The sequence below is a fragment of the Dipodomys merriami genome, unplaced genomic scaffold (assembly GCF_024711535.1).
Source record: "Dipodomys merriami isolate MVZ:Mamm:240054 unplaced genomic scaffold, mDipMer1.0.p SCAF_32, whole genome shotgun sequence".
NCBI lineage: Eukaryota > Metazoa > Chordata > Mammalia > Rodentia > Heteromyidae > Dipodomys > Dipodomys merriami.
In genome coordinates, this window is record NW_027204715.1 from 17,080,556 (window position 1) to 17,107,942 (window position 27,387).

Here is a 27,387-nt window from a genome sequence, read left to right on the forward strand (position 1 = left end):
GTTCAAAGCCAGCCAACACAAGAAAGTGTGTGAGACTCTTATGTACAATAAACCACTTGAAGGTGGAAGTAGCGCTGTGGCTCAAGCAGTAGAGCACTTGTCTTCAGGTGAAGAGTACAGGGACAGCGCCCAGGCCCAGAGTTCAAGCCCCACGACTGACCAAAAAACAAAACAAAAAAAAAACCCCTTATAGTTATGTAATATGTAGTTTTCAAACTTAATATGTGATAAACTTAGGATCTTACAGCAGTGATCCAAAGAAAGAAAATACATCATATATGAAATCTATTTTAACATAGAAGGTAATTGCATGAATGTCTTTGATAAAAAGCTACAGCTGCATTACATAACTACCTGGATTATTGTGCTAATTTGCTTCGCTCTATGTTATGAAGAAGAAATTACTCCAGAAAAAAAGGAATACAATAAAATTTAACCTCTATTTTCTAAGCCATATTTACAATAGTCATATTTTTAGGAATTATTTTATATAGACACTAAGTCCTATAAGGTATTCATTCATTCATAAAGGAGATGCCAATAATGGAAAAATGTATGTTTGTTCTGGCTCAACATGTGCCTGGAATTTGTAGGACTGCTGTTTAGTACTGATAACTAACACTAAATAGTACATAAATATATTAAGACACACAAATGCACACACACACACACACACACACACACACACACACACACACACACAGAAGTAAGGACATACAAATCTGGAAGGAGCACAATCAAATAAAGGAAAGAAGTAAGTTCTCCCTTAACTTCCTTGAGGTATATCGTGTCCTATCTTTATGTAGAAGAAAGAATTCAAACAACATGACTTTTTAATTGGGGAATCATAGGTGAAGAATTAGAGCTAACACAATTGTCAAAAATGGAGCATTAGAAATTTCTGGAGAGGAAGAAGTCCCTGCCCCACCCCCCAAAAAAAAACGAACCGAAAACCTGCAAACACAATGTGAGATGCTGTTTACTCTTAAGTATGAATAGGTTAAGACTTATTGCAAAGTGAGAGTAAGAACCCAGGAAAAGGAGCAATGTCTAGATTAGATATTGAATGGATACTTTCACTATTCCAGGTACTAGAAAAAGAGTGCTTAGAAGTTCAACTTCTCTTATCTGTACATGCTTTGTAAGTATTGACATTTCTTGTGAAACACTAGCATAATGATCACCTAAAAGTAAGGAAGATAGACTAGACCAAAGGTTTATACAACATTACTATGGTACTATACAAGTATTTTAACAAGTTTTGTTTTTAATCCTACATAAATTCATAAAGGTGAATTATTTTTAATACCTAAAAGGACACTCAGTGCTCCTTCTAGGATAGCAGAGCCTATAGTGTCCCAAATAAATTAAAAACTGACATAACAACCAAAAATTGTACAGCAAAGTTAAATATACAGGAAACATAAAATATGTGAAAAGCCAAAGAAATAAAACATAAAATCACATATTCAAAAATATATGAAATAAAAGGACATAATATGTTGGGTAGGAAAGTATAGAAAGTACCATTTAAAGATAGTATTAAGGAATTATTGTTAATTCAGCCCAGAGAGAAAAAGAAATGTTTTAAAAGGTAAATCAAAATCTCAACCTATGGGACACTGTGCAGCAATTTCTTAAGCATGGAAATCTCTAAAAGAAGGGAGAAGATGCCACAAAATTAATTGCTTTTAATAATACCTGCATAATGTCAACGTAATGTGCAAAAGCAAGCCCCTGGCCTCAGCAGACTGGAGAGTTCCAAGCAGGATAAAGAGAAACTGCTTCTACTAGATCAAGACTGCTGAAAAACTCAGCATCCAGACAGAATCCTGGAAGCAGCGAGGGAGACATAGCCCTTCCACAGCAAGCATGACTGACTCCATATGAAGATAACTGACTGGAGATGATAGAGTAACAAACGTTAAGGCATTTAAAACACTCAACATTTAAAATACGAACTGAAAAATAAAATGGTTGTGTCAAACTATGATAACCTGTACCAGGATAAACTCTTTTTTTCAAAATGGAGGTGAAATACAGATATTCTCAAAGAAATAAGCATCAGGAAAATATATGAATACAAGAATAAAAATTACCCAGCATAATTAAGCATAATCATCAGAATCCAGAAGCCAAGTTAGGGCTATTTACATGAAAATGTCAGTGTTGTTATACTTAAAATGGAAGTGTTCAAGAAGATTAACTCAGATTGCAAGAGCACAGTCATAGGAGCAGGCATGGGTAAACTCCTAAGAGAAAAAGAACTTCAGTACTACCTCAACAGGTAAAGGGTGACATTTAATAATGACCAAGTTAAATCAAAGCTGCGTGCGCGCGCATACACACACACACACACACACACACACACACACACACACACACACACACACACACACACACACACACACACACAGTAGGGACAATTAGATATGTACCAGATAATTGTATAAAATAAATGAAGAAAATATTCAAAGGCAAAATTAGGAGATTAAACTTTTAATATGCATCATCATAATAAAGAAAATTTAGGATAGAATACTGAACAATCATCAGGCTTTCAAGAGTTTTAAGTATTGTTCAGTGACCATATATTCACAATAGCTTTTAGAATGACAGTTTCCCAAAACTCTTAATAGATGATATGTTAATTTCTTCTACTGATAGAATGAGACCAATAGTAAAATCTGTGGGAGTACATTGTTAAATTTTTTGAGGAAAATAATTACCATAGGGAAAATAACTTTTCCTATGATGGTACACACAAACACTGTGCCACCTTTCCATCACAGAACAAAGGAGTTCCTCACTTCATTGTACATGGTTAATTCTGTTTTTTTGTTGTTGTTGTTTTGTTTTTTGTTTTTTTTGGGGGGGGAGGTCGGGTCATGGGGCCTGAACTCTGGGTCTGGGCGCTGTTCCTCAGCTCTCCAGCTCAAGGCTAGTGCTCTACCACTTGAACCACAGCGCCAATTCTGGCTTTTTTTCTTTTTGCTTATGTGGTGCTGGGGAATCGAACCCAGACTTTCATGCATGCAAGGCAAATGCTCTACCACTGAGCCATCTTCCCAGCCCCCACATGGTCAATTCTTATTCATGTTAAACAATTTTTTGCCTCTGGTTTTCATGTATATTTCTGAATATGTGGATTTTTTCTGATGACATCCATAGTAAAGTCTGATTATAAAATATAGTGTCTACTGAGCGCATTCAACTAATCATCCTATTGTACATTTAAGGTGACTCCAAGTGGCACATGTAGTCACTGTGAAGAAAACTGTCATTTTCTGAACATTTTTCTAACACTATTCTCATGTACACCACCATATTTTTTCACTCCTACCTTTCCTTAGTTCATCTTAATGCTCTAATAGTTATATTTGATCATCTACAAGTTTTCAGGTAGATGCAGAAATATTTATTTGATCATCTATAAGTTTTCAGGTAGATGCAGAAATATTTGAAGTATCAGAAATGGTTGAAAAATACTGAGACCAAAGGATGTACTTAGATAAATTTCAAAACAATTTGGTAATCTCATCATAACATTTTCTACTACACTTAATAATTTCAAATGGTTTGCCAGTTACTTTTTCTCCCTAAGTAGTAATTTTAAAGAGTCCACTTAAACTTTTATTAGAAGCTTGTGTAGGAGTACTTCTAACTCTTAATTCAGTCTAAATTGGTTTGTCTTTATCATTTGCCTTCAAGTACTAGTTACAAAACGATCTCTATTGAAGACAAGGAGATTCTTTTGGAGTGAAAGTATGTTGTTTGTAGTATAAGGAAAGTGAGAGGGATTTCATTTCAGTAAATAAAAGTGTAAGAAAGAAATGTATAAAAATAACAAAGGCAAGCCACCTCTGCAGTTTGAGCTTTAAAATGCTTCGTGGTATTAATGCTTCTGGATCTAGACTAACAAATATACTCTACAGGACTTTTTAAATACTAGCAAAATGTTGGTTTTTTTTTTCAGTAGGCATGCACTGACAAACATTTGCAGAAGAAAATAAAAGGACACCAACACAGACTCAAAATAGGATAGTGATTCTTGGAAACAGAAAATTTATTAGAGAAATGGAATTTTTCCCATAAACATGATTTTGATGGATAATCTCATTGTTTCATTAGAAACTTATACCTAGAAAGAGTGAGATGTGATTTATGAAAAAAAAGTGTTTGTAATGGAATTTATGATAAGGAAATGAGTTTCAATTCAGGAAATTGGGTTCAGATTATATGTGAGGATGTGATTTAGAAAAGAAGAATGAGAAGGAGAAAAATGAGAAGAAGAAGAAGGAGAAGAGGAGGAGGAGGAGGAGGAGGAGGAGGAGGAGGAGGAGGAGGAGGAAGAGGAGGAGGAGGAGGAGGAGGAGGAGGAAGAAGAGGAAGAGGAAGGAGAAGGAGAAGGAGAAGGAGAAGGAGAAGGAGGAGGAGGAGGAGGAGGAGGAGGAGGAGGAGGAGGAGGAGGAGGAGGAGGAGGAGGAGGAGGAGGAGGAGGAGGAGGAGGAGGAGGAGGAGGAGGAGGAGAAGAAGAAGAGGAGGAGGAGAAGAAGAAGAGGAGGAGGAGGAAGGCGGTGGGAATAGCTCACACCTGTAATCCTAACTACTCAGGAGGTTGAGATCTGAGGATTGTGGTTCAAAGCCAGCTCAGGGAAGGAAAGCCCCTGAAGCTCTTATCTCAATAAACCTCTAGAAACCCAGAAGTGCCACTGTGGTTAAAGCAGTAGAGCAGTAGCCTTGAGCTGAAGAGCCCAGGGACAGCACCCAGGCCCAGAGTTCAAGCCCCATGACTAACTGAAAAAAAAAAAAGTATATGACTAGAAGAGATATTTTAAGCTACCTAGAAGCAAGGATATATAGAAGAAAATAACATAGGCTGAATTGTTTGACTTTGAGCCCATTTGATTCCACTCAAGCATGCTTGGATTATTTTTCTTATGCAAGAAATTGATATCATTCAACAAAAATATTAGCGTACATAATTCAAAATAGTTAAAAGAGCTTTAAATGTTGTGCCACAAAGAAATAATGAGTATTTCAGGTGTTAAACGTGGTTATTACCCTGATTTTCTCATCATAGAATTATGAATTACAGTTTATCCCACAAATTAGTGCATATGTGTCAGTGGTAAAAGTGTGAAAGATGTTCTTGAGAATTAAAAATAACAAAATTAAGAAAAGACAATTAAGTTAGTACCCAAACACAATTGTCCATTGAAGTGATAGTGTAGCATTGGTAGTAGGCAGTAGGATTTCGAAGAGAGCCTATTTTTAAAATGGATTTTAATAGAATTCAGTGGGAAACAAGATTTTGTAAGCTGTCCTGAGACTGATTATAATGTATAACATTTTTCTCATGTGTTCTGAGCTTAATGCAGCCAGCCCATAAAGAGAATTTTGGAATGTGTTATATTCGTAAATCAAGTGTCTGTAGTAAGTGCTGCACTGTAAGGAATGTCATTCTAAAACCCTCATAAAGATATTTTATTTAGACTCTAAAAAACACTATAATATACCATAGAAATTCATCTGATATCCTTCAGTGAATTAGAGACTTTATTTCTCATCTGCCACTTATTTGTATATATCAAAATGCCATATCTATGAGTCAAAGAGAAATTTGCATGTTCTACGTATTACTTCCTATAAGTTTCAGGGATCCATCAACATTTAGCAAATGAATCAGCATACGCAGGTGTGAAGGAACCGTCCACATTTTGGTTCTAAGTCAACTGTAAGCCAAACTCCGATCCCTTTTATATTTGGTACACATGATTCCTGTTGTTTTCTATAACAACTAAGCCAAACACATCATGGAGGAGAAGACAGATCTTGATCAATGTTCAAAAGTCTTTTGAGATGCATTGACTATACTCACAAGGATTTCAACTACAAAGTAGCAGAATTTTCTGAAATAAATCTATGTCCATGTGAGAGCTAACTTTCTAGCAAAGACCTTATTTTGTCGAAAATATAAAGACAAACTTCATCTTTCTTCTTCTTTCCTTTTTAAAGTACTTTCAACATATTTCATTGTTCTATTTGCTTCTATTACTTGTGTTCTTCACTGCATTTTTCTTCATAGACTGAAAAACATGCATACATATGTGCACAAATGTACACACACAAATTCTTTGACTTAAAATATGTTAATATGGTTAATATTCAAAAATTTAAATGAACTATTTATTTTCTGTTTTCTTCCAGAAAATATAAACATATCATCATATGCTATATCATCATTGTGCATTTATTTTTCATTCAACCAAAGTGGCTTAGCAATTAGATGCTAAAATTATATAGTAATGTTTCATTGCTATTTACAATAATTGCACATGATTGATTATTGACCCATGAGAACTTTAGAGCCTTTAACATGTTGTGTATAAAGAGGAGGACAAGCTAGACATAACTCAGTGAAAGACATTGTTTTAGTCTTTGTGAGGCCCTTAGAACAGTTCTAGCCCTGAACAAACATAGTGATTGTAAGAATTCATTCACATTTCTCTTGCTTCTATTAAAATGCATTACAATTCCTCTCTGGGGAAATATTATGATTCTGCCTAAACAATGCAATCAAAAGTTTTTTTATTTAAAATCTGGAGACACTAGCGGACTAGTAGTAATGATTGGTGATTCTCTCGAATAGAGACTAAATGTATTACTACAGGAAAGAATAAAGTTGATATTTTGGTTAAAATTATAGCTAAACTTCAGAATGAATTATTTTGAAAAACAGAAACATTATTTTTTTGCAAAAAAACCCTGACGTTAAATCAATCAAACAGCATGATAACATAAAAGAATTTCCTTGTAAAATTGTCATTTTAATATTGAACTTGTTCTGCTGCTGCCTGAAAAAGAAAGCAAACTGATCATTCCAGATTGTCTCTGACTCATAATTTAGTAGCTCTTTTTTTTCAACATATTTCATCCTAAATTGTAGATAGTAAGAACAGAGGCTGGAATCCTGGGTTTTCACAAGTTGAAAGTGAAAATCACCTGTTCAATTAAGCCTATATATTTTTATTTGACTATATTAAAAATGCTTGCATTTGTCCACATGAACATTTTAATTACATTTTAAGTAGTGTCTCCTGTGAACATTGACAAACCCCCTTATAATCTAGAAAATATCAAATATTTAAATCCAAAGAAAATTTAATGATAATTTAACTTAATAATAACCAGAGTAGGCAAATTTAAATAAATTCAGTACAATTCCTAAATGGCACAATGAGGATTAAATCTTGAAAATTGCATGTTTATAGTGTGACATATTATCCTGTATTAAACTTTGTTGCTGTTTATTTGGTGTATTTTTAACATTCAAATTTAAACCCTGGTTTTTATGCCAGTTTTATACATTCTACCTTTTTACGGTATTTTCTTCCCTGAATATTAATATACATCTTACTTTCTGCTATTATTAAATTCTCCAAAAAATAAGGACAAACTTCATCTTTCTTCTTCTTTCCTTCTTAAACATATTTCATTGTTCTATTTTTATAAATGCATATAAAGTATTTTTGACATATTTACTCTCATTCAACTCCTCAGTTGGGCTTCCAATCACCTGCTGGTACCTGCACAAAAAACAGCCAGCTTTTCTTTCCTGAGATTGTTATTGTTCCATTATTTTACTGTATAGTAATAATATAAAGAACTTTACCATGGTAATTTATTGTGCATCTATTATAACTTTATCAGATTAACCTGTAACACTTAATTCCCTGTTCAACAACTTTGTGTGTGTGTGTGTGTGTGTGTGTGTGTGTGTGTCTTAAAGCTATCTTTATGTGTTCTACCATATTTACAGGAAAAGTTCTAGCTACCCTCTGTATATGCAAGGGTAATGATAAAAAAAATAGAAGAGAGCAGAATAGACTGTAGAAACACATTTAAAAAATAATAAATCTAAGAACTTGTTAAAAACCCACTTTGTTAATGAGTAAATATGTGGTAGAGATGACGCAATGCCCTTTGACAAAAAAAAGAGTTGTGTTTTACTTCTTTAAAGTAGCATAAGTGTTTTCGTTTTGTAGACTTTTATGTAGGCATGCAAAATTATGAAAATAGTTGATACATAGTGTGGGTTAATTATCCTCACTATATCAAAATCTTTCTTCCCATGTTGGCTTTTCTATTTGGGTATTAGGTCTTACTATTATGGGTAATTGTACCTAATAACTTAAGTTCTTTTGGTGTAAAAATGTGGTCATTTTTCCGAGGTAAATAATAAAATATTTTATCAACTGTAAGTAAATAAATATGCTTACACTTTGTTTGTATAAGGATATTTTACTAAAAATGAAACTTGCTGAAAGATTAAAATAGTATATACAAGATGCATCTATGTCATAATTGTGTTCAATTTAAAAGTAAATCAATGATTGCTCCATATATAGAAGAAGCATTTTTGTTTTTATTTAAAAACAGTGAAGCCTTAACAGATGTAATATTACCAGCATCTATTTTTATCTGTGACTATTTCTCTGTGTCTATGAAAGTTCAGGCATAAAACCATTTCTATACAGCCTTGTGACCTGGATGTGTCCTTCATAAACTGCCTCAGAAAAAGAATTACAAGACAATTTCAAGTCCTTAGACACAGAAGACACAGATGCTAGCTCGCTGAACTCGAAATGTCTCGATGGTACTTATTAACTATCGTGTGAAAAATGATGTTAAAGGGTAGAAAAAAAAAGGTTGCTATCAGACTAACCTGAGGAGAACCAAGAGGGAAGCAAGTGACCCAGATGGGGCACAATAAGCATGACCTAACGAACCAGCAGAGAGAGATATCAAAGAGAGTGGGAAGAATAGGTCTCTATTAAGGAAGGTGGTGAATGAAAAGGTATATCAGACCAAGCACAAAATTGAAGAAGTAGACTTGGATTTCGGCAATTTCACAGAATAAACGTCTTTCTGTTTGGAAGATTGTGCTATCAAGTTCTTTTATGATTTTTTGGCTTGTTCTCATTTATTTGCCTGGTGTTGTCAGTACTCAGACAATTAGAATCACATGTGGTTCTTGTGTGCTGTGGATCAAGCAAATATGTTTTCTGTGGATAATGTCAGAATATAACACCTTGTGGGCTCATATTCTCAGATTTTGAGAATATTGGGAAAAAGCACAGTAAGTTTTAAAAGTTTTTTTTTTCTATTATTATATACCCCTGATTGTTACAAGTGCTACAAGTGACATAGAATTATGCTTGTCCCAAGGGTAATGTATTCTTTACTTTTCTGACTTTTTTCCCCTCATTATGCCTTTAAACCTTTAGCCTGGACTAACTCCAGCTTAATAAAGGCTAAGAAATGCAAGTATGAAGTATTTTTTTTTTTACAAAGCGTACTATCTCTAATAATGACAAAATGCCTACCAGTAAATGAAAACATGTTTAAGCAATTTATAGCATATGTACTTTGCATGAATCCTATAAGATGTAAAGTTATTTACTCATTAAATTCAACTTCCAGAAAAAATATTGCTTTACAGACATACCTGTATAACAAAAATCATTATAGTTTATTAATAAGGAATCAAAACTATATATGCTATTTTGGCTTTGTTTGCTGTTGATGCCTTTCTATGTAGCTCAGTTCTCCAGTTTCAGAGTCTAGAGTTTGAACATTACCAGTATGGATCATCATATTCCCCTGACTTGTATTTTGAAGATTGTTACAAATACATAATTATATTAAACCTCCAGGTATGTTAAATTCTACTTTATCTGTAATAATATATTCTCATTATAAAAATCAACTAAATATCATCTAATAATCATTAATAGTCCAGAAAGTTGCTGGAAAAAAATAAGCAAATGGTTATTGATTACAGCTTTGGAATTTCTCACATTAACCCTCTTACCTTGCCAACGTATTGTGTGTCTGAACCCGTGTACTCCTCCAACAGGAAGAACTGATTCCACATCCAGCCACGCTTTGTGCGATGGAGCATTTTCCCATCACCCTTGGTCAGACTCACTATTTGTTTGCTTGGTAAATGACTGTAAGCCTTCTCTTGTAACAGAGTATTGTCCACTGTGTGAAACACATAGGTCCAGAAGAATAATGGTAGACAATGGTAAGTCCTCATCATCTGTGACTTCAATATATTTTTTTGCTTCTCCTGATGAGCAGGAAGAAAAAAAAAAGCACAGAACAAAAAAATAACATCACTACGTGGCATTTCACTTTTTCTTTAACCAGAACACTGACTAATGCAGTAGAAAACGAATGCTAGAAAATCTCAGTGAGAGCTCTTTTTGTATTTTGATAAAATACAACTACTTAGTCAATTACAATGTTTACCTGAGTTCTTCCCTCTGAATTTGCTTTTGCTCCTGACCTTGTTTATTACCTTGAAGGATAAATTAGAGAGATTTCACTATTTGTGCTGTGTTCTAACTTAGATTCACATTTTATGTGCAATGTAGGTATTTAAGCAGAAAATATATTTTATTAGATAGAACCCGAGACAGGCAAAAAGCAAAATCCTGTAGACCTTTCTAAGCTGTAATAAGAAACTCACATTTGTTTTCATCAAGTGTTAAACCCACTGGAGGATTTTTAACATATTTTAGAAAAGATCAATCTGGCTGCTAACTAGAAAACTGGAGTTTGGCACTTTTATTTGGCTATTTTTACCAGTAATGCTTTCTATGTGTTCTTTCTTCCCTGTTTGTCCACTTTAATTGAGAACTGGGTGGTATTATCCTACCACTGAATGTGTGTGTGTGTGTGTGTGTGCACCTGGGCTTGAAATTAGAGCCTCATTCTCACTTGTTTTTTTTTTTTTTTTTTGCTCACATCTACAGCTCTGAGACGTGAGCCATGACTCCAGATCAGTTTTTAATTTTTTTATTTTTATGTGGTTAAGTAATTAGATAAATTTCACAAATTTCATAATATTGTGAGATAGTGATACTTAAAGTCACAAACACATTCTAATCTTCATGAGGCAAATTGTCATTATCATAGTCTATAGAATTTGTGAATTCTATGAGCTTTGACAATACAGCTATTTCTTCCACATCAGGTGTTATGTACATTTCTTCCTTTTTGCTTAGTGTCACCTGTTCCCTCCTTCCCTCTCATTCCCTCCCTCCTATCACTGCCCTTGAGTTGCTTACTTCATTTTCATCAATGTCCAGTGCAGCTGATGGGTCCTGCGGTTTATGTTTTCCCATTTCCCTCTGTTTCTGTGTCCTCCTCCTAGTTTCGCTAAGTTGTGCACTTATATACCAACAACAGAATGGGCTCATCTAGTAATGATACGACAAGATGTGTGGTTTCTCAAGTTTTGTTTACTTTGTCATATCTGCTTTTGTTTTGGATTTAACATCCACTTCTCAGGGAGACCATGTGTCATTTGTCTCTTTGCTCCTGACTTACTGCACTCAAAATAATTTTTCTAGTTACAACCATTTTCCTGTGAATTCCATTATTTTGTCCTTTCTAATGGCTGCATAATATTCCATAGTATATATTACCACAATTTTTGAAGCCATTCATCTGTAGTGGGACATCTGGATTGTTTCCATATCCTGGCTATTGTGAACAGTGCTGCAATAAACATGGAGGTGCACATGTCCCTGTATCCTGGTTCCTGTTGCTCAGCGTAGATGCCTAGGAGTGCTATGGCAATGTCATAGGGGAGGACTATATTTAGCTTTCTGAGGAACGTTCAGACTGCTTTCCAAAGTGGTCATATTAGTGTACATTCCCACCAGCAGTGCAATAGGGTTCCTCTTTCTCCTCATCCCCTCTGAATTTGTCGTTGGCTGACTTTAGGATATAGGCCATTCTGACTGGGGTAAGGTGGTATCACAAGGTTGTATTTATTTGCATTTCCTTTACAGCCAGGGATGGTGAACCTTTCCTCATGTGTTTTCTTTTTCTTTTTTTTTTTTTTTTGTCGGTCATGGGACTTGAACTCTGGGCCTTGGCGCTGTCGCTCAGCAGTTCAGCTCAAGGCAAGTGCTCTACCACATGAGCCACAGCACTACTTCCAGTTTTCTAGTGGTTTATTGGAGATAAGAGTCTCACAGACTTTCCTGCCTGGGCTGTCTTTGAAACAAGATCCTCAGATCTCAGCCTCTTGAGAAGTTAGGATTACAGGTGTGAGCCACCAGTGCCTGGATTCCTCATGTATTTCTTTGCTATTTTTATCGCTTCTGAGACATCTTTCTTTAGTTCCCTTGCACACTTAGTAATTGTTTTTTTTTAGGTTTGGAAGGGATTAGTTTCTTGAGTTCCCTGTATATAATGGATATTAGGCCCTTGTCTGATATATTGCTGATATATATTTTTTCCCCTATTAGTTGGCTGTCTTTCCAGCATGGCTGCTATGTCTGTAGCTGTGCAGAAACTTTTTATTTTAAGGCAGTTCCATTTGTTGAGTCTCTCATTTGCGACCCTGGGACTCTGTTCAGGAAGTTCCTGCCTGTGTCTATAAGTTCAAGTGTCTCTCCTACTCTGTTTACAGTAGTTTCAGACTTTCAGGTTTGATGTTTCACTATATTAAGTCGGCCTATCCAAGAACATGGAAGGTCTTTCCATTTCCTGGTGTCCTCTATGATTTCTCCCTTTAAGTTTTTATAGTTTTCATTAAATAGTTCCTTGACATCTTTGGTTAGGTTAATTCCTCTTTAATTTTTAAAGTTATAGTGAATGTGCTTTTCCCTTGATTTCCCTTTCTGCTTGTACGTTGTTAGTGTACAGAAAGGCAACTGATTTTTTTTTTTTTTGCGGGGGGGGGGGGTGTCTGGTCGTGGGGCCTGAACTCTGGGCCTGGGCACTGTCCCTCAGCTCTTCAGCTCAAGGCTAGCGCTCTACCTTGAGCCACAGCACCACTTCTGGCTTTTTTCTTTTTGCTTCTGTGGTGCTGAGGAATCGAACCCAGGGCCTCAGGCATGCAAGGCAAGCACTCTACCATTGAGCCACCTTCCCAGCCCAAGGCAACTGATTTTTGTGAGTTAATTTTGTATTTGACTATTTTGCTGAAGGTGTTTATAAGTTCTTACTTGGTTTTCTTGCTCGCATATACAGCACTGAGACTTGAGCCATGACTCCAGAGGTTGTTTTTTTTTTTTTTTTTTTTTTTTTTTTTTTGCTGGCTAATTACAAAAAGTCACACAGATTCTTTTTTGTCGTGTCTAGTTTCAGCTGAGATTCTTCAAATATCAGACTCCTGAATGTTTAAGACAACAGATTTGATAGGTAGTGTTTTGGAGGATCTCACTTTAAAGAATGATTAATACAGATAACACCCATTTTGAGCCTGGACTAGCATATAAGATTGATCTAATATTCTAATATTCTGTAGTATAAATAAGAAAATAAATGAATATGAAAGTTGACCTGGGAAAAATAACTCTTCTGAAAGTATTTGGAAATAATTTTTTTCTTTGTAACAAATAAGTGGTTAGATGAGTGAAGCTCAAAAAAATGGAATAAAGCTTGATTAAATGTGAACTTCACAATGTGATTAGAATAAATTTTAGAATATTTATATGAACTTCACAAATCTTTTATTAAGTATATTTACTTTGCCCTTTATGTATTTGTTTCCCATTTAGGGAATATTAGTGCTACCCTCCTGTGGCCAATTTAACACCTGTACCTTCTTCTACTGTGAGATAAAAGTGCACATTCTAAAAGCGTTTCCTCTGCTTTTGATTTTAAAGCAAGCAAGCTCTTTTCCCATGGGGTTTATTAAAAATTCTTCACATCCTTTATTCATTCAATAGTAACAAGCTGAGTTCTAAATTTTCTGTGCTTAATTATCTCCACCAGCCTTTAATATTTGCATTTTAATCACATTTTTGTTGACAAATAAGTACCATCAAATGCATTACAAAGTACAATATTTTAAATGTGGTTTAACTTTGATTTGGCAATCAGGGAATTCAATTGACTGTGGTTAACATTAAAAACTGAAAAATATTTTAGTTTTATTCCCTGTTCCCTTAATTATATTTCAAATACATTTTATAGAAATACCTGTTGGCTATGTATGAATCAAGAAAAGTGTACATTATTGTAATTAACTAGAATGTTTTGCATACAAAAAACACATAGGAAATTAAAGTTTATTTTTGCCTCTTTTTCTATTAATATATATTTTTATGTATTTTATACTTCATGAAAGTAGTTTTAGTACTGCATTTCAGGCAAGGTTTCTCAGATGAAGTACAAATATAACAAAACATGTATGCATAATGTTGCTGCTTTAGCACAATACTATGTGTAATTAGTACAACACTTCCATATACATTAACCCATGGGTATTAAAATATTTTAGATATATTCAAGTAATTTATACCAATTTCCATACCACATGTTAGAGGTTTGGAGAAATAGTGTGAACAACATCATCTCACATAGTAAATTTGTGGTTATTGAAATAAATCATATACATGTTGATATATTATTTGATTCCTATACCTTCCTCCTTCCTTCCCTCCTTCCCTCCCTCCCTCCCTTCCTTCTTTCCTTCCTGTCTTCCTTCCTTCTTTCCTTCCTGTCTTCCTTCCTTCCTTCCTTCCTTCCTTCCTTCCTTCCTTCCTTCCTTCCTTCCTTCTTTCCTTGCTTTCCTAATCCCTCGATTTTATCTTTATATCTCTCTTCCACTCTCTTCTTTTTCTTTTGTTCTGTCTCTCCCTCTCTCCTCTGTCTGTCTGTCTGTCTCTCTGTCTCTGTCTCTGTCTCTCTCTGTCCTTCTCTCTCAATTTCCTGAAAACAGTGAGCTTTGAAGTATGTTCTTTGTAGATACAAGGCAGGCGCTTGCTTATCCACATTTTTGAACAACACTTTTAGCTCTTTTGCTCTGGTTAATTTTTAGATAAGATCTTGCTTCCTTAGCCATTCTGGCCTGGGATTTCGTGTGTGTGTGTGTGTGTGTGTGTGTGTGTGTGTGTGTGTGTGTGTGTGTGTGTGTGTGTGTGTGTGTTTGCATGGCTGTGATGACAAATGCATATTACAGTATAATGCTATTAGTTAAGATGAAAGCTTAGAAACCTTTCCCCCTCAGGATTTATTGGAACTATGTCCTCCTGTTTGCTACCTTTCAAGTTGATATAATCAGACATGTGAGTCATGTACCATTAGTAGACACAGATCTGGTCAGTTTAGAAAGTTATTCATATATAAAGCAAACTTTCCCATAATGAAAGTGACAATTGGATGATGGATGTACTTACAATGTGAATAAACTTCTCAGGGATATATTGTTTTAAAGATAATAATTACCTCATAGCAATTGATTCTTGTTACATTTATTTAATAAGTATATGTGTTTATGTATATCTAATTTTTAGTTATCACTTATTATCTTTAGATAGTTGTACAAAGGATTTGACAATCAACAAAATAGTGTATGGATACAATGCATATTGAGCAATGTCTCCTTTTTCATCATTCTCCAACACTATTCCTTTGTTCATTCTTTTAAATTTTGTAGGGTATGTATTGAATTTTATGACTGCTTTCTTCCTTCTTTCCTATCTTTATTCATCAGGCCCCTTCCCCTTGATAGCACCCACTTTCTTTTGAGTACTCATTTCATGTACTTTATTTGTTGAAGTATGTTACCCTGTCTAAGGAATTATACCATTTTTCTTCCCTGAATGAAGTATACTCCAGTTAATGTATGTTTGTACACATAGATATGGCTTTAGGATATTTACTTCAATATTCATAAATGAATTCAATCGTGTCCATCACACCAGAGCCAAAGAATGGAAGTAGTCCAGATGTTCCTCAATGGAGAAATGAATCAAGATAATGTCATATACATACACAATGAAATTTTATTTATACATCAGAAACAATGTGTATTGCATCATTGGAAATTAAAAGAAAGGATTTGGGGGGGGGGAAACCCTTAAATGAACTAAGGCAGGCCCAGAGCAACTAAGGACATCTTTTCTATCATACATGAAAAATAATTATTTTTATTATGTGCCAGCCCTGTGGCTTGAACTCAGGGTATGAGTACTGTCCCTGAGCTCTTTTGCTCAAACTTAGCATTCTGCTATTTATCTACAATTAATCACCTCTGACTTTATTTTGGTTAATTGGAAATACAAATTTTGCAGTATTTCTTGGCTATACTGGCTTTGAACAGTGATACTCAGATCTCTCAGAGTTCAGCCTCTTTCATAGTTAGAATTATAGGCATCAATCCACAGGTAACCAAGGGTCATTATTTGTTTTTTTGTGTGTGTGTGTCTGTGTGTGTGTCTGTTTATATGTGTGTATACATATATTTGAGAATTATAATTTTATTTACTGTGTTTTTCATTTAAGAAATTTCTATTAAATGACTCCTTTTTGTAAAATTACAATTCAGTGAGGATTTCAGAAATGTGAGGATGATAAAAAGAAATTAAGGGGCTGGGGATATGCTTAGTGGTGGAGTGCTTGCCTAGTATGCATGAAGCCCTGGGTTCAGTTCCTTAGTACCACATAAACATAAAAAGCAGGAAGTGGTGTTGTACAAGTGGTAAAGCACTAGCCTTGAGCAAAAAGAAGCTCAGGGACAGTGCCCAGGCCCTCAGTTCAAGCCCCAGTAATAAAAAACAAAAACAAAAACAAAAACAAAAAAACAAGCTATCATTACTAAATCTAAAATATTAGTATAATTCTTTCATAAAATTGGCAGAACCAACAATTATGTAGGAAGAAGTCCATAAAACAGATTTTATAAGTATCCTTTTGAAATAATATTATATTATAGAATATATGGAGATATATGTCATTTGCAATGAGAGATGATAAAGGCATGTAAACAACAGACTCCAGGAAAAACACTATGAGAGTTCAACTAGATTAAGCAATAAATTCTGAATCAAAATTCATTTGCTTTCAGTGAAAATTCACTTTCCACAGAAAGCTAATTTTACCCTAGCATTGTCCCTATAAATGAGGATTTCATAAATAAAAAATATATTTTATAACTTACTAATAAAATTTTTTCATTAAAATACTATTACATACATGTAATCTAAGAAAAAACCAAGTGGGAGAAAATCATTGAATATAGCATTATGTGGTATTCATTTTAATTTGGAGATATACCTCATGGGTAAATCAGCTTAGATGTTGATAGGGATAAAATACAAGTTTTCAGAAAACAATTTGGCTGTTTGTGAGCTCTTTGAAAATGTTGACTAAAACCACTAGCCTTCATTGAAGAAGGCAATCTCTTCTACAATTCCAGGTGGGAAAATTGGATATTCACATTTAGAACAATGAAACTAGATTGCTATCTCTCAAAAATCAATTCAAGATGGATGAAAGCCCTTAATGTAATACCTGAAACTTGAAAACTACTAGAAACATAAATGTGGTCAGTATTTCAATATCTAAGTGTAAGCTAAGATTTTCTGAATAGGACTCCAATACCTTGGAAATAAGAGAGAATTGACCAAAGCTGTTGTATATACTGAAACAGATTCAATACTGCAAACATTTTCTTTTCAGAGTAAGGACACAGCCTGCAAAATAGAGAAAGACTTTTTTTTCTTTTTTGATCAACCAATTCTTGGACCAGGAATTAGCAAGTAAACTATATAAAGAGCTTAAAAATGGAACAAAAATAATCCAATTAGTAAACAGAGATGAACATTTTTCAAAGAAACAAACACGCATTTTATGCATGTAATTAAATGTTATCACAGTAGCAAAAGAGAGATGTTAAATATGATTGTGATGCAAAACTTACATGTCTCTCTGCTTTGCTTTGATTATCAGCATTCTTTATAGTGACCCTTGGCTTCTAGCACACAGTGCTTGCTAGGTTAATAGCAAACTTTTCTTGGACTAGTAACTGTTCTCATTTTCACAGGAAAACTACCAAGTCAATAATTTCTTCAACAGAACCATTACTAATATTTATAATTACACCTCTTCCTTTCAGCCACCAGCTACTAAAAACTTCCAAAAGAATTTATTTGCATATGGCATTTTGTTTTGAAAGCACCTTGACAGAAACAATGAGGAAAAGTAGGAAATGATTGAGAAGTTTATGTGTAGATGAAAAACTAAATAAACCATGTTAGTTATAAGAAAACTGTTATTACATTTTAAAATATAAAAGACAATAGTTATTCTTTCACAAATGTAAATGAAATATTTACATTCTTTGATAGGTGAGCACAACAGTAGATTTCTAGAACGATTTCCAGTATATTTATATGTCTATATTGATATTGATATAGATACCAATATAGATATATCTATATCAATATTGATATCTATATCCATATCTAGATATAGGTCTGTCTATCTATATAGATATCTATCTAGATATCTAGATATATTTATAGTTATCGATATACTGGAAACTCTTCTAGAAATCTATTATATATCTATTTAGATATAAAAATCTACTATATATAATTAACCTGAATATGTAGTGACAGATTTTAATGGCATACTTCTGATCAACTATTGACATTAAAGTTACTTAATGTTATTTTACCTCCTGAGAGAACAAAAACACATAAATTTCTATGCTAAACTTTTGATCAGCAGGGAAAAGCTATAAATGAGTTTTTAGCTTGTGGTGTCATGTCAATGTTTAGTGTTAGAAAAGAGTTTCAGTGTGGGAAATGTAAATTAATGTGTCTGACATGAGTCAGCCATACTAAGTACTTCACAATTACAAAAAATGATACTGTTAAAATTGTCCATATTTAAGACCTTATTTAATTTAATATGATTCACTTATGAGTTGGCAGTAGAAAGTTATAGTATACCAAGAGGAAATTGGAATGGGTAGGTGGATATATTTTGCAGCAATTTTAAGAGAAAGAGAAAATAAGTATAAAAGGAAAAATGATAAAATGAATATACATTTGTTTGTAGTAGCCTAGATAAATAGCAAGCAAAATAATCCAGAAAATTTTATGATCTTTAAATAAATTTAACTATGTCATTAAACATATTCCATGTGGTATCAGAATGATTTTAAAGCACACATGTATCATATACATTAAGATATAAGGCATACAGAATTAGTAAACAATGAGCTATGAGTACATTTTTAAAACAGTTGTAAAATTATATATATGTCATTAATGAATTAAATAAGTCATGCAGTATTTTTCCAACACATAATGTATATACAATATATTTATTATGATATTGATCATAAAGTCTTAGAAACTGTCAGAAGTTCTGTGGAATGACAGAAATAATCATAATCAAGGGATGCAGTCAAATAAACTAAGAATATAGTAAAATTATTAATACAATGTTTTCATTTTAAATTAATGGACACCAGAAATCCTTAAGATCATTTTCAGAATATAAGTGAACTTAAATTTTAGAGCTATAGTAAAATTATTAATACAATGTTTTCATTTTAAATTAATGGACACCAGAAATCCTTAAGATCATTTTCAGAATATAAGTGAACTTAAATTTTAGAGCTGTGAATTACTGAGCGATGGATCAGTATTAACATTTAGAGCTGTAACATTCAGTGAGTTTATATACTTTCTAACTAGGCTTGTTTTAATGTTATCTAGGATTAGAATCATAAATTTGCCTTCTAAGATAAAATGTGTAAATAAAACCTTGTGCAGAAAAAAGGTTGCAAGTATAATAGATCCATAATATGTAATTATAGCTATACTTTCCTTCAAATTGACTGTATTGATTAGGTCATAACATAGTTATATTCTATTAAGAGGCAATAAAGCAATGTATTTTTACCCAAGGAAGTATAAATGAAATTTGAGAGTGTCATTACAAACTATTATATTAACCATTTTAAAGGTAGAGACACATTTCTAGATTGTACTAAATGTGAAATGAACACAGCAAACATCCTGGTACTCTCTGCGGATCTGACTTGCAAAGTCCATAGTTAAGGCACAGAGTACTAATGCTCAATATATGTAATGCCATTTTTATAAATCAGTTGTCCCCAGTTTGCCAAGGCAGGTAACAAGTAATTTTGCAGATGTGCTTAGACATTGATTCCCATAATGGCTCATTGAACAAATCAGATTATCTGTCTGATCCCTATAGTCTCCCTTACTGGTGACAGGGACACTGCAAACAAAATCAGTATTTGGCTTGGGAATAAAGACAAAATAACTCTGGGAAAGAATAGGAATTTTTTGAAAGACTTGGAGAATATCAATTAAGTAAGCCAGACCCAAAGATATATAGGTCCCATGGTTTTCCTCATTTGCAATAACTACTATATGTCTAGGATAATTTTATTAGATGAGCAAAAAAAAGCTCAAAAGCTATGGAAATAGAACCATATATGATGATGCTAAATGAAATGAACCCCAAGATATGGACATAAGAGGTCTTTGTTGTTGTTTTCAATGTACTATGTTATTTTTTGTCTCCTTTTTATGTTCTTCATCTTATTGTATATCCCCTGGTGTCACTGTACTTGATTTTGGTACCCTGCACCTTGTATATACATTTGTCTAATTTGGGGAGGGGAAGGAGAATAACAAAATGCTGAAACAAGGACACAGGATGACCCATTGCAACAATGATATGCACAAGACAGTATAATCGAAACAATAAAATTTCATGGTGGGGGTGGGAAGTGGATAGTGGGAAAACAACAAGGGAAGTGGTAACAATGCTAGACAAGAAATGTACTCATTGCCTTACTCATGTAAGTATAACCCCTCTGCACAGCATCTTTACAATAAAATAAAAATTAAAAAATCAGCTTATTTCACATAATTATGAAATATATGAAACATGATGCTTCAATATGTTGTGCAAAGCTTGTGTTAGTTATAAGCATTTCTTTTTCTATTCAGATATACATCGTTTATAGTGAAAATACTCAAATTTCATTCTCTCACATTTTGTGGTAAATATGGAATTCTTGGACATTGGTGACACACACCTGCAATACAAAGTACTAAGGAGGCTGAGAAGTTAGTATCACAGTTTGCTATACATGGCAGAAAATTCTGTGAGATTCTTATCTCCAATATATTATCTCCAATAACCCTCCCCCCCCCACACACACACAAAGCTTGAACACATTTTGGACACATGGTCCAAAATGATTAAGGACATGCTCTGGTCCCTAATTAGAGACCCAATAAAAACAAAAATGCATTATATTATCATGGACTTTACTAATAGTCACATGCAAGAACACAAAACCACTTCTTTATTCCAATCTAACTTCACTTAGTAAAAATCACTTCCCAATGTGCATATTTCCAGAGCAATTTTGCAAGGCTATGACTTCGCCTCCTAACCCAGTAGTGCAGAAGTCTGCTCTTTACTGGGCTACCTGATAGGCTTCCTTTAACTCTTTTTCTGCATGGTCCATTACCTTTTAGAATTCTTACATTTCCCTTAACCTCCTTAACTAACCTTGAAGAAGACAGAAGAAAGAAAGCCTCCAATAAGAAATGGACCAATTGTTCACCCAACTTACTAACAAGGGAAGTTTGTTAAAGAAACCTAGTCAGTATTTTCTGACCCTAAGGATTTTTTTTGGCAAAAATAAATAAATAAATAAAGGTCCCACTTTCCTCTATTTTTTATACTTTTTATTCCATTCAATTCAATTTGTAAGGTTATTACTTGATTTCATTTCTGACCAGTCAGAACAGCTTGAACAAAGAAAAACAAAACAACACATTCTAGAAATGAAGCAGATTATAAATTAGAATTTTCAATTATAATTACTGCAACCCCTATGTATGGAGGTTTTTCACAAAGCAAAATGTATCTACTATCTGATCCAGCTCTTTATACTTGTGGATGTACACCTAAAGGAATTTAAGCCAGTGTACATACAAATGTGGCTACTGAAGAAATATTCCAACTAGCCAAGTTATTGTATCAAAGTAGGTGCTCACTAATACTTAAATATATATAGTGTGGAATATTTATAGACTACTGAGTGTAATGTAGCAATAATAAAGAAATTATGTCATTTTCAGGAAATTAGATACTAATAGAGATCATTATGTTGAGCCAAATAAACTAGACTCAAATCAATAGCACTTTTTTCTTATATGCAGAAAATAGATCTAATATACATAAACATAAATGAGAACTATTTTAGAATTGCCCACTCAGAAATGAGAGGGGAGAAATAGAGACAAAGAGGAAGAGGATATGACGGAAGTATATCGTATGCATGCATGCATGAAGCTGATTTGTTTTTAATCAAGTGGTACAAAATATGTGCAGAAGTGATAACTAACAGTATATATATATATATATATATATAAATATATAAATAAAAATATATAAATAATATATATTATATACACATGCATATGCATAGTATGTATGCATTTAATAATGATATTGCATGGGAAACATCAAAAATTATACAATTAACGTGACCTTACAAAATATTGAAAATAGAAGAAATTTCACTGAGACCATCCATTTAAGTTTATACCTTTTCTGTGCGTTCTTTCTACATCTTCTCGGTTCTGACTTTTTCCACTTAATTGCAATTCCTTGAGCTTCATTGTGGGAACCACAACATTAATATGGGAGAGTTTTATATTATTAAAAGGATTTACTGACTAGTACACCTGTAGCAAGATTTTAAAGTATTACTTACATAACACATTTTAGAAGTTTAAAATTAGGTGTTCTTTGCCACAAGACACAAAATCTATTTTCACACAGAGATATTCTTTTTATTTTATTTTGACTAAAAAAACACCTGCATGGTATGAGATTTATTTTGTTAACTTTAGAGTACATTTTTGTTAACTCAGTACAAAGTTGTGCAGTAGATCTCTATAAAAGCTCACCTCGTGTAACTGAATATTTATAAAAATAAGTGCACAGCATTTCTATCCATTCTTCATGCATTCTCCTTCTTTGGAGCTATTATTAAACTTTATACTTTATGAAGTGACACTTCAGATGTCTCATGTAAGTGGAATCATGCCATTTTTGTCCTTGTGTTATGTAAATAAGCCAGTCATATAGAGTTATTGTTATTTCTAACTTTTATCAAGGGTATTAGAAAAGGTTTCTCATTCTCATACCTTGAGTGGTTTCTTTAGTGCTACACAAAGCTCTCTGAAATACCACTCTATTCAAATACTCTCCAAATGCCACTACAGTGAGAAATTCAACCCAATGATATTTGGCTTTTCCATATTTTCTCCTCCTATTTTAAGTTCATCAAGGACAGATTCCAAATATTTATAAAGCACTGTTTAGAAAATAATACCTGTGAAGAAACTAGCTCTCTATCTTTAAAGATTTTCAGTAAGATTTTTTTCTGCCTTTCATTCTTTTGAACTCAGAGTCTTATGACTGGTAGCAAAGTATTGTATCACCTGAACCATGCCTCCATCTCTGTTTTTTTTGGTTATTACTTTCAGATGGGTTCTCATGCCTTTTGCATGAGTCAAGCCTCTCATCATGTTTCTACCAATAGGATTTTTTTCAGTATTGAATAGCTAGAGCTTAAGCTAATAGTAAAAGCATTTAATTTTTTTAAGGAATAATATCATTTCTGATACATATGTATGTACCAGCAACTGGGAGCTACGCTATGTGGTGGTACCATATAACTCAATCACCAGTATTTTTAAAACCAAATTTGTATTCATTTTATGTGAACTCTGTGGTTATTCAGGGAGTCTAGGAAATGAATCCTTAACAGGTCCTTAATCTCACTTATATAAAACACACAGAAGTGCAATAGTAGACCGTTTATACAGTGGGGGCTCATCAGGTAGTCAGCAGCCATCTTTATTAATATGAATCCAGCCTAAGGGAATCTCTTCACTGCTCTTTCATGATTTGCAAGAAAATAAAGGAAACAAGGCTCTTATGGCATTCACAGAATAGAGACACAGTCCCTTGCAAGAAAGTGACAATGGGAATCAAAGGTAGAGCTGGGGAGATGTGTAAATGAGTCTTGTGTCATTTTATATTTCTTTTATATTTCTTGGATTACTTCATATTTCCTTGTTTCCAGAAATCAAAACTAGAGTCCCAAGCATTCTAGGTACATATTTTCCATTGATCTGTGTCCCAACTCCTTCTGAGGACTTAATTGAGGAAAAGCTAGAGATATTTGTTGAGCAATTCCAGAAGATACAGGGACATTCTTGTTCCAGGTTGAATTTTGTGCCACAAAAGGGGGTACTTAAATTCTATCCACTGGCACTTGTGAGTTTGATTTTATTTGGATGTTTGATAATATAATCACATTAAGATGAGGTCACTCTGAGTTAAAGTGGGCTCTAGTCCAATATTACTAATGTCTTTAAAAGAGGGGAAAACCTAGAGACCAAAACCAAGGGAAAAGTGACCTGTGAAGAAGAAGATGTTTGTCACACAAGGCATAGTATCACGATCTGGCAGAGACAATGATACCTCTCTCTATATCTATATCTATATCTATATCTATATCTATATCTATATCTATATCTATATCTATATCTATATCTATATCTATATCTATATCTATATATATCAGAAGCAGTAAGGTTCTGAGAACACCTTATTTCATGTTTTTGTCCACAATAATGCTAACAGCAAGCAGGTTTGTCACACTTTGTTATGGTATCCCTAGTAAAATAAAATGTTTGCTATAAATTGTAAATATTTACTATCCATTTCTAGCAGCTCTCTGAGTTACCAAGTAAAGAGATATTATTTCTCATGTACAGCAGGAGCACCAAGTTCATATTATTAAGATCAGGTTAAGTGTGTAAGTTGGCCTGTTAATATGTAGTGCTTGATATTGTTTTAGAAAATTGTGCTTCATACCCATCTCTAATTTTTGGCAAGGCAATGATCTCTTCTTCTGCTTCTGTTTTCTTTTTACAATATATAGAATTGTATTAATTGTAGTACCAACAAAATTTTATAGAGTTACAGCAAATTCTCTTAGAAAGTTGAGGAAACTCTTAGCTAACTATGAGCATGGAAGGTCTTTCCATTTCCTGGTGTTCCCTTTGGTTTCTTTCTTCAGACTTTCATATTTTTGCTGTAAAGATCCTTTATATCTTTAGTAAAGTTAATTACTAAGATTTTTTGAGTCTGATGCAAAATAAGTTGTTTTCATGATTTCCCATTTGATTTTTGTTATTAATTTTATATCATGCTACTCTGCCAATGTGGTTGATCAACTCTAGGATCTTGGGGATGGACTTTTTTTTGATTCCTTTAGGTATGAGATCATGTCATCTGCAAATAGGAATAGTTTGATTATTTCTTTCCTTATGTGGATCCCTTTTATGTCCTTTTCTTGCTTTCTTGCACTGGATAGGAATTCCAGAACTATATTGAAGAGGAGTGGAGAGAATGGATACACGTTAGACTATTCGGAAATTATTAATAGTCCAGCACAGATGGCTTACACAAGTTAATCTTACTACCCAGGCAATGGCAACAGCAACAATACTCAGAGACAGTGCGCGGGCCATGATTTCAAGCCCCAGGAAACTAACTCTCCCTTTCTCCCTCCCTCTCCCTCTCCCTCTCCCTCTCCCTCTCCCTCTCCCTCCCTCTCTCTCTCTCTCTCTCTCTCTCTCTCTCTTTCTCTCTCTCTCTCTCTCTCTCTCTCTCTCTCTCTCTCTCTCTCACACACACACACACACACAGACACACACACACACTCTCTCTCACACACATACACACAAATACACACATAGATTTTGAAAAATGATTTACTAATGGCTTTTTCTACAGTGATTCAACCACAGAAATGGAGGCAAAAACTTGTGGCTCACATCTATAATCCAGCTCCTCAAGGAACTGAGAGCCATAAGATCACAATTCAAAGCCAGCCCAGGCAAAAAACACCATAAGATTAAAAAAATCTTAATTTGCCAAGAAAATACCATAATGAAGCCACTTGTAGCCTCAGAGCAAGGAAACCTAGAGAGAATATAAGACCCCAAATTCAAGCTCTTCTTTTACCAACTCACTCTGCAAAATATAAAACAAAGCAAAAACCAGAAGAGAATAATTTCAACTCTGTATATTATATCTGTTTGGGAACCACAACAAAAAATCTCAAACACATTTCTTAGGTACATAATTTAAAGAAGGAAATATTTGGGCTGGGCACCGGTGGTTCTGCCTATACTTCTAGCTATTCAAGAGGTGTTGATCTAAGGATCACAGTTAAAGCCAGCTCAGGCAGGAAAGTCTGTGAAACTCTTATCTCCAATAAACCACTAGAATACTGAAAGTGACACTGTGATTCCAGTGGTAGAGTGCTAGCCTTGAGTTGAAGAGCTCAGGGACAGCACCAACAAGATATTTATTTAGAATTAGATTTTGTAGACACATAATAATATTTTTAGTGAAGTTCTTCTCCTTTGACCATCTTGAGTATATAATTGTGTTTTTTTTAATTTTATAATTTAAAGTGAAATACAAACAGGAATTCTAATGCCAGTAAAATATTTATAACATATTATGATTTTTTATTTAATATTTTATCTAAGGAAACTTCTAGTTACAAAACATGTATCTGTATATCACTCAAGATAGATAGATAGATAGATAGATAGATAGATAGATAGATAGATAGATAGATAGATAGATAAATAGATAGCTATGTAAGTTATATGAATAATTAACTCAGACAGATAAATTTCCCTTCTCTTAAGGGGACATGTATGGAATCACCAGCACAATTCTATTTGTATTCTTGAGCTGACTGTGAAATCAGCATTATTAGATCAATACTAAAGATTTCTTGGCACTGATGCCAATTTAAATGTTACTATAGCAATCACCATGGTAATGTTTTCAATTAGCTCCACACAGTCCTCAGCATAAAATGAATCTAGTGTATCATTTGGCAACTTTATAATCAATCTACAGATTATTTAACTGTACCACACAAATAAAATTTATATGGCCCCAAAACAAGTATAATAAAATCCCTAGGATTCAATTTTTTTTCAAAAGTCTCAATTTACTTTGAAGGTATTTTATTGTAAAATTTCTTTACAGGTTCCTTTGTAAATCCAGTATTAAAAGACAGGACTACTACTTGCAAAGATTCCCCTAATATTGTGATGGCAGACATTAATATTAAAAATATCATGTTTCTATGAGCCTGAGAGTCTTTCTCCAATGAGCATAGTCACAGATGATATATGAACCCCTATTACTAAAAGCTGTAGGAGGGCAAGAGATGAGGGAAATAATAACAACAATAAATACAATTTATTATTGTTGTAACTAGCAATTACTAAACACAAGGCCACACGCAGTACTAAGTGCTTCACAGTGTTTGGTAGTCATCTGTGTGCTTAAATAATTACCTATAAGGCCATTAGTCCCAGGCATTTGCATCACCCTGGGTCCTTATGTGAGCAACCAGAACCTCAGCACAATGAAAATAATCATATCATAGGA

At 33.7% G+C, this 27,387-nt stretch overlaps 1 protein-coding gene across 3 annotated transcripts in view; it reads right to left on the minus strand.

Moving 5' to 3' along the window:
- Positions 1-27,387, minus strand: part of Cdh9 (cadherin 9) — a 128,739-nt gene that overhangs the window by 69,712 nt on the left and 31,640 nt on the right. For all 3 annotated transcript variants that reach the window (XM_070042232.1, XM_070042233.1, XM_070042234.1), the window contains exon 2: positions 9,878-10,138. In XM_070042232.1, coding sequence (XP_069898333.1) covers positions 9,878-10,108 — 231 coding nt within the window. In that variant the 5' untranslated portion in view covers positions 10,109-10,138. The remainder of the gene's footprint in view (positions 1-9,877; positions 10,139-27,387) is intronic.